Here is an 8914-nt window from a genome sequence, read left to right as displayed (position 1 = left end):
TTTCATGGTTTCTTGGAGATTTTTTGAAGCTTCACCAACTTTTACATAGGTTTAAAATGATCCAAACAGTATACTCTAAGTAAAATGAACACAAGATATTTTGAGAGCATTCCCTTCATATTAGCTATTCTCATTGTACTCTGGTCAAAGTTGGGCAATAAATCCTTGCAAACTTGAATCACATGACTATCAAGACTGAAATGCCACACTGAGTCACAACCCGTACAGTTTCAGAACATGTAGACCTTTCTCCTGCAACTCTCAAATCATGTCAACTAGAATTACACTGCTTTTAATGATGGAACTTGTGAAAATGCTATGTTTTGAATGTGGCTGATCAAATCATTTTGCAGAAGGCAAGAAGCAGTATTATCACAGCTATTACCCTATTTTAATGATTTTACAAGTAGTTTATGTGCTGGAAAGCACTAGGAAGAAGTGTGAGCCGGTTCAAAACTAAGGAAAAGAAACAACACTGTAAACCACAGTAGATGTATATATAAACACAGGCACACAAAACTAAACATTACAGCTATGCAGGCAATATCTGGATTCGTACATCTTTGGCATTCAGAGATACTGGGTCAACCAAGCCAATAGTGAAGAATTATTTTCATATATTTTAGGAAATGTCTTGCCCCAATTTTAAAAAATGCTATGATCTCCATTCTAAAAATTCACTGATAAAAGACAAACTGGAATCAATTTAAAAAGTTACCTGAGGGCGCCTGGGTGGCTCGGTTGGTTAAGCGACTGCCTTCGGCTCAGGTCATGATCCTGGAGTCCCTGGATCGAGTCCCGCATCGGGCTCCCTGCTCGGCAGGGAGTCTGCTTCTCCCTCTGACCCTCCCCCCTCTCATGTGCTTGCTCTCTCTCTCAAATAAATAAATAAAAATCTTTAAAAAAAAAAAAAGTTACCTGAAAATATAATTAACAGCAGTCCTTGAAAGAGGTGTGGGGTTAAGGGTTTCATTAAAATGAGAAATGTAGGCTGAGACCTTGTCTTTTGGAGCTTTAGACTGAAGATTTTAACGTATCTTTTGAGCAGTGCCTGATTTATATGGAATCCAATTTTAACTTGTATACATTTTCACAACTTATGGTAAAAGGTACATAATTTTTTTTTTTAAAGATTTTATTTATTTATTTGACAGATAGCACAAGTAGGCAGAGAGGCAGGCAGAGGGAGAGGGAGAAGCAGACTCTCCACCGAGCAGGGAGCCCGATGCGGGGCTCGATTCCAGGACCCTGGGATCATGACCTGAGCCGAAGGCAGTCGCTCAACCGACTGAGCCACCCAGGCGCCCCGGTAAAAGGTACATAATTAATCTATGTCCCCAGTGCTACCATTTACCCCCAAAATACTGCACAGGTGCACGCACTTGCACAAGCACAGAGAGAGCATGTTTTCCCCATGTGCTTCTACTGTTTCTTGCTATTCTTAGTATGTTTCTTTTGAAGGGGAGCAGTGACTCAGTGGATGTGTTCCGAGGAGCTGGAAGAGTGAGATGGGAAACCCAATGACTAGGGTCCATCTCCCCGGAGCTGGGGGGAAAGCCAGTTGCTGCTATGCACAGCTTCATTTCTGAACGTTCAGGCCATAAGAATCCTACATCATTGGGAAAATAGCCACAGTTTAGTTGTGGTCCACAACTGACTTTGTTTCTTTGATCCAGTGTCCGAACTAAAATGAGAATTCTGGAATGATTTATTTTGTACCAGAAAGCATTTCTCCCCTTTAGAGAAACTAGTAAGGTTTTTCCTTCACACCAATTTATGATACAAATAATTTCTCAATATCACAATATAAGGAAATACTTGAAAGAAAATGCATGTCCCTGTAGGTATTCAAGACAGATATCAACGAGAGGCAGTACTTTTAATAAGGCGCAGTTCTGTTTAGTAAGGATATTAGAAGTACTTGTTTTAGTTTTATTTATTTAAGTAATCTCTACACCCAGTGTGGGGCTTGAACTCACAACCCCAAGATCAAGAGTCACATGCTCCACAAAATGAGCCAGTCAGGTGCCCCTAAAATAGTGAGTACTTGAATTACCCGTGGCAGGATAAGCCAACAGGTTGGTATGTCAATTCCTCCTTTTCCCATGATGCTACTGATGATTCTAAGCAGGGAAGAAGCTCTTTTATTTGAAAGGAAGGTTAAAGTGAAACAGAAAAGCCCTATTACTAAAACCAGAGGTCATGTTGAAATGACCTTGTTGGTTTAGCTAACTGGTATTTCCTTTCAGTCATATCCCTTAATCCTTATCTGTCTCAGATGTTCCATTATTAATGACAGAACTAGAGTAACTGATTTGGAAAAAAGCTAAAGAAAACACTAATTCTGATATTAAAATTATTCTTGAGGGAATTGGAAAATCTATTCTCAATGGAATTGGTGAAATATACTATAAAATCCTGGTTTATAACCAAGAGAGAACTCTCTTAAGTTTGAGTCTTTAAAAATACATATTTGGCACTTCCTTTCAGCTTATTTTAGTAATTATGGGAATCTCAGAACCTCATGGAAAAAAACAAACAAACTCAATTTCTTAGAAAATTAAAGTGCTTTAAAACCTACCTAAAATGTTAGTCTATCAGTGAGGCTTGCAGACACTATCACATGGAAGGCATTACTTCTAAAAACAAAAGCCTTTGTGCTTAAAAGTAAGAGCTGAGAGCAATTAAGAAAAAGGAAAATCAAACACAAGCATTCATTTATTTCTACTGAGAAATAAAATATGCCAAACAATGCAAAAAAGCTATAGGTCAGGACCAGAATCCCCATGCAGCTCAGAAGGCAGAAGAGGCTTCCTTTCTCACACATATACAGGCCTCCACAATGAAACTACGCACAAGGTGCTACTTGTCGCTTGCCCTGGGAGTACCATTATGTAAAAGGGAGTGGGGAGTACCTCTAAATGTGGGGAGACTGGTGCCTGTCACTACTTCTGGTGAAAAGGCACAAATAACCCGAACTGGGCACCAGTAAGTTTGGAACACTTCAGAATCAGACAACTGGAATGGAGCTATAGGGCCTATCAAACCCCAGATTAACCTTGTGTTGTACCAGATGTGCTTCAAAAGACCGATTCCACGGAAACTAGGAGGTGGACCCCATCAGCACTAATAATGGTAGCATTACTGTTACAAACACATGTGATTCAGAGATAAATGTGGTACAAGGTGGAACTAAACACAGCTTGTCTCCTGGTAAATACAAAAGCCTCTAGAGACTTATACATTATCCTAAAAATTCTGAAGTGGTCTCCTTTCCCCACAACCCCCTCATACGTATTTTATTAAATACTCAAAATTTCGGAGCATACTAGCTAGATAAGACACATTAAATGAAACATCTGTCCAACAAAAATGCCAAACATCAGGGTGTGTTTTATTGCATGACGTTTGCATAAGAAAAAATATTATTGAAAACTGTAAGGCATCATGCAATCATCAATAAGCTAATTATTAACTGTACACTTAAGACAGGTGGACATATAATCTAAAATTTAAAAACTAGTTCCAAAATAGTACATAAAAATTTAACATGATGAGCTTTTAAACATGGTTTATATTTGTAGCTTCACGTTGTTAAAAAGTGCTTCAAATGTACTGCTGGAAAGTTGTTCTTTATAAATGGCGCTGGGGATAATGTCAGATTATAAACTGAATAAACTATTTTTATGGAATTAGAAAGCTAACATTGTGATACTCAAACTTACTTGAATCAGTTTTCAATTTGCACTCAAATTAAGTTGATAAAATATTAATAATCTAAAAAACATGTTTTCTAACCAACAAAAGTCTATTGAATTCAAGTTATGCATGTTGAGTGGATCAAATCTCTGAGTAGGCCTGAATGGTGAGACCTGGAACCGATGCAGGTGGTTGTTAATCAATGTATTGTGCCATCCAACGGAAACCTTCTCCGTAGCCTTGCCTTTTGAGCACGCTGCACATGAAAACTTCTAAGGGTCGGGCATTCAGTTCTTTCAGAGATACATTGCCCTAGAAGGGAAGACAGACATTATATTATGATGGATGACCCCTTTATGAAATAAAAGCTCCACTTTACAGCTGAATTGCAGCTTCTACATCTCAGAACAAAGGGTGACTGTGCTAAGCCTTGGGTGTTGGGCGGACAAGTCCCTTAGACACACAGGAAACCGCCTTCTCTCAGTGGGAAAGAGGGGAGTTTCTGAGGCACAAAAGAATGAAAATAATCTTTGACTTAGAAAAATTTAAGTTACCCAAGCCAGCTTCACTAATATTAAAGACAAACCTTTTTGAGTAGGTTTATGACTCAACAAGGCATTTCCTAAAAATGGGGAGTTGACTTATGGAAGAAGACACAGAAAACAGACTAAAGTCTACCCTAACATCAGAGTCTCCTTCCAAAGAATGCAGTATTTCTCTACTCTGAAAATATGTGTGTGTGTGTATATACACACACACAAACCAAGGAGATTTTGTTTGTAAACTCTGATATTTTTCAATACCAAGGTCTCTCCCTCAAACAAATACTAGTAAAAATGATTGCAAAAATAATGCATTTTGAAGCTTATTATAAAGTATTATGTTCAGGGATGCCTGGGTGGCTCAGTCGGTTAAGCATCTGCCTTAGGCTCAGGTCATGATCTCAGGGTCTTGGGGTCCAGCCCCGCTTCGGGCTCCCTCCTCAGTGGGGAGTCTGCTTCTCCCTCTGGCTCCCCCTATCCCTCATGCTCACTCTATCTCATATAAAATCTTAAAAAAAGTATTATGTTCAGAAAATCCCCAAACACTGTTCAAATTTACATTTTATTTTTATCTCTGATGAACTTAGGGCCTAAATACATTACTGGAATGCTTAAACCTTTAAGTATATTATTTGGTGGCTAATTCTGAAAAACTAAGAAGAATAAACTTTGAAAGCTTTCATTCAGTTTCCCACAAGCATGAGCTTTAACATTTTTGTTATCCCTAAGAAAGGGTTTCATTCAGTGGTAGAAAGAAAACACATGAAGACTAATTTAAAAAGACCCAAATGTACAAATGACAGTTTTTAAGAAAAAAAAATAATAATGGGCATAGTAGTTGGACAATAGTAATTTAAAAAGACATTTGGTCATACACTTGAAACTAATGTTACGTGTCAGTTATACCTCAATTTAAAAAAAGGCAGACCGCCAATTGGACTAATCACCATGATTACTGTTAGTGCTAGTATTGGAATAAACTATTTCAGAAGATAAAAACAAATAAGGTATTAAATTAAAAGACCCTTACACTGTCAAATGAAATATTCACACTAGTAAAAAAAAAAATTGTTTTATTTACCTTTCCTGTTGTCTGACCATATAAACCAAACATCTCTCGCAACCTCTCTTCACTGATGGCTTCAGGTCTGTCAATCTTGTTCCCAAGAATTAGTATAGGCACATTAGCAATGGTTTCATCTGTCATTAGTGACTGAAACAAGACAAAATGAAAGACAAGATGTTGATATGAAACTATCTGAAGAGCTCCTTATGATAAGATACCAATGAGTATCAAGGACTCATTCTCTATCATAGCACGCCAGTATTGCCAAATTTCTTTGACAAACTTTTCGTACATTTTAAAGCAAGCTCCGGGGCGCCTGGCTGGCTCAGTTAGTAGAACATGCAATCCTTGATCTGGGGGTTAAGTTTGAGCTCCAAGCTGGGTGGAGAGAGGAGTTAAAAAAAAAAAAACTTAAAAAAAAAGAGTGAGCTCAAAGAAACTGTAAGCTCAATTCTTCTGTTTCCCTATAACTCCTTCTGTAAATGCTCAACTCTGCTCACTCTGTGAATCACTAAGGGACTCTAAAACAAATACCTTGAAGGTGAGCAGACCTGGTTTCGATTCTAGTTCTACTGTTTATGAATTATGAGATCTTGGACAAATAAGCCTCAATGAAGTTCAAAGAGAATTTGGAATAGTAGCACCTACCTTATGGAGTTGATTTGAGAATTAAATGAGTTAATATACCTGTGCCTGGCATAAAGTAGGTAGTTAGGAATTCCCTGACCTTGTTCCATGACCACAGAACCTACCTGGACTTTGCCACATGAACAGTTATTTGCCTGCTCTGGGCAGAGGCACAGTCAAGGTCAAATCATTGCTTTCTCTGTGGTCCCAGATCTAGCCCTGGCCTTCCCAGCTGATCCTGAGCCACTTTACGAAGCACCTGGAAGAGGGGGAGGAGAAGTGGCTACAAATGCCCCTACTCACTCCTGGAAGTGGTGACTAAGATAATATGTTATACCATTTCCAGGTTCCAGCCAGCTCCTGAAGAAAATGGCATCTAGGATGACCAGGGACTCAAGACCAAGCCACTCCAGGTATGCCACAGACATGAAATATACTAGAAAGGCATGCTGCACAGAGTGAGCTTAGGTCTTCAGGAAGAAAGTCTGTGTTAGTATGTCCTCAATAGCTACAATTACTCCAAGCTACTGTCTCTGCATTCTAAGTGGAGTAACCACTGAGCTCCATAAATTGCCAGGAGTTATATCAGAGACTTCAGAAAAGCTGCACTCTGATACCTAGATCTCCAACCTATTTCCTCAAGCTTACCACAGTGATTCAGCTATGTTTAGTTTTAGTTAACTTACATCAAGTTCTTCTTTTGATTCTAACAGCCTTTCATGGTCTGCACAATCCACCAGAAATACAATGCCATTGATAGCAGGAAGGTAGTTTTTCCACACTCTTCGAGCTAACAAAAACAATCAGGAGTTAGATTTTATTTGCTGGTCAAACCTAGCAGATGGTTTGATGGAAGAGTCCAACAAGATATCAAGTATAATTATCCCTTAGCTGCTACCACTTCACTATATACTCAAGTTAATCTTTAACCCAGGGTTGCCAAATCTTTCCAGAGGACCGAGGAAGGCTTTCCTTGATGTGAGCAAGTCAAATATTTTACTCTGCCCCAATTCTCCCAAGTTAGAAGTGGAATTATTATTTGCTACCAATGGACAATGATGCACATTAAGTTCATTGGATGACTGCCACTATTTTTTAATTTTATTTATTTATATGCAGTATTCATTTTTTGACATTTTATCAGTTTTTTTGCCACTGATAAATTCGGAGTCAGTGAAAGAAGGAAATTTGTGGGTACAGATTTGTTACGTTAAAATAATAAAAGCAAACTGTTATAACAGAAGTTAAAGTCGATGAAACCTTTAGGGTAATTTTTTTCCATGACATTATTTTTAGAAAAGTTTTAGGGGTGCCTTAGGGGTAAGCAACTTTTTTCTGACTTCAGTTTTATGATATATCTTAAAAACAACACAGAAATTAAGTCTCAGACAAACTCCATTAGGTTCCAATTCTCTCTAACCATTATATTCTGGAAAATACTTCATATATATTTCAAATAATTATTATGTCTCAAATGTGCATTCACTAGCCACAACCAATCAAAATCTTTTCAATTATTTGTCTTAGGAGCTTTCAGAATGCCCACCAACTTTGTAATATTCACTATTTATGAATTACCATGTGCTGGGCACTGCCATGTCTTTTGGGGGACATAAGAAATAGACTTTAGTTCCGGAAAGTTTAGTAGAGGAGATAACAGTCTTTTCCAAACTTGTAGACATTTACACAAATGCACTAAGCACTATGGAAGAATAATTAAGAGCACTCCCAGGTGAGAGTGGCTTCTCAGGGGGAGGTAGCCATACTTACACTGACTGGTCCCTGAAGGTGGGTTACTTGTGTGCAGATGGGGATGGCATGAGCAAAAGCACAGAGGGGGAGAACATCAAGAGGGTTTTGTTTAGTTGGAGTACAGAGAATAGGAAAGGGAATAGAGGAAAATAAAGACTCAAAAAATAAGCTGGGATCAGATTACAGAGATCCCAAATGCCAGGTCAATGAGTGTGGCTTCCATTTTGTAGGTCAGCCATTGAAGGTTTTTAATACAGAGCAGTAACATCATAACATGATTATGACAATCAGTGAGATGTGAACTGGAGCAGAAGACAGAGGTTAAATTTAGGTTCATGCTTTACACCTAAAGCAATTCAGACTTAAATTGACCAGGAGTATCATGAAAATCACTTTGGTTTAAAGCTTATCTGGTGGTAATAATTCTTAAATTTTAAGTCTACTCTGGCCTTCCTTGAACAGAATGAGATTTCATGCACTGGAAAATAATGGCCACATTTTTATTAAAATAAAATAAAGCAACTGTAAGAGTAATAGAATCTTACCTTGAACATGTCCACCCAAATCAAAAGTTGTAAAGGTCATGCCAGCAATGGTTAGTTCTTCTGAAGCTAAATAATAATATAAAATATTTTTACAATGGGCGCCTGGGTGGCTCAGTTGGTTAAGCAACTGCCTTCGGCTCAGGTCATGATCCCGGAGTCCCGGGATCAAGTCCCGCATCAGGCTCCCTGCTCAGCAGGGAGTCTGCTTCTCCCTCTGACCCTCCTCCCTCTCATGCTCTCTGTCTCTCATTCTCTCTCTCGCAAATAAATAAAATCTTAAAAAAAAAAAAAATATATTTTTACAAGAAAATCAGATATCCATTCATGGTATATATTGCTACTTAATGTTTGATTAACTGCAAATAAGTTCAAATCAGACATTTAGGAACTAATAAAAGAATCTGTTATAATTAGATATACTTCAATTTATATTGACAACATAACACAAGTAATGGTAATATTCTACTATTCACTACCTTCCACAAATCCAACATTTTTTTTCCTTCTTTCTTTCTCCTGCTGAAAATATTAACTATTCAGGTAATTATGTGTTGTGAAATCAAGTAACTGCTCCAACCTTATAATTTTTCCTGTAATTCATCTTAGATGACACTGGGGAAATAATTTTCTCTCATGGCTCTCATATTAGCAAGTGATAGTCTTTAATGATAAACACAGTTGCA

General features: G+C 37.9%; 1 protein-coding gene across 1 annotated transcript in view; it reads right to left on the bottom strand.

Moving 5' to 3' along the window:
* Positions 1-2698: 2698 nt before the first annotated feature.
* SAR1B (secretion associated Ras related GTPase 1B) overlaps positions 2699-8914 on the bottom strand; it is a 9207-nt gene continuing 2991 nt past the window's right edge. The window contains exons 2-5 of the mRNA XM_081825613.1: positions 8232-8297; positions 6621-6724; positions 5323-5454; positions 2699-4011 (exon numbers count right to left, since the gene is read on the bottom strand). Coding sequence (XP_081681739.1) covers positions 3895-4011; positions 5323-5454; positions 6621-6724; positions 8232-8297 — 419 coding nt within the window. The 3' untranslated portion in view covers positions 2699-3894. The remainder of the gene's footprint in view (positions 4012-5322; positions 5455-6620; positions 6725-8231; positions 8298-8914) is intronic.

This window comes from Leptonychotes weddellii, chromosome 7 (assembly GCF_054177405.1).
Source record: "Leptonychotes weddellii isolate Sample4059 chromosome 7, ASM5417740v2, whole genome shotgun sequence".
In the NCBI taxonomy this organism is placed as follows: domain Eukaryota; kingdom Metazoa; phylum Chordata; class Mammalia; order Carnivora; family Phocidae; genus Leptonychotes; species Leptonychotes weddellii.
This window is presented reverse-complemented; position numbering and strand designations above follow the sequence as displayed.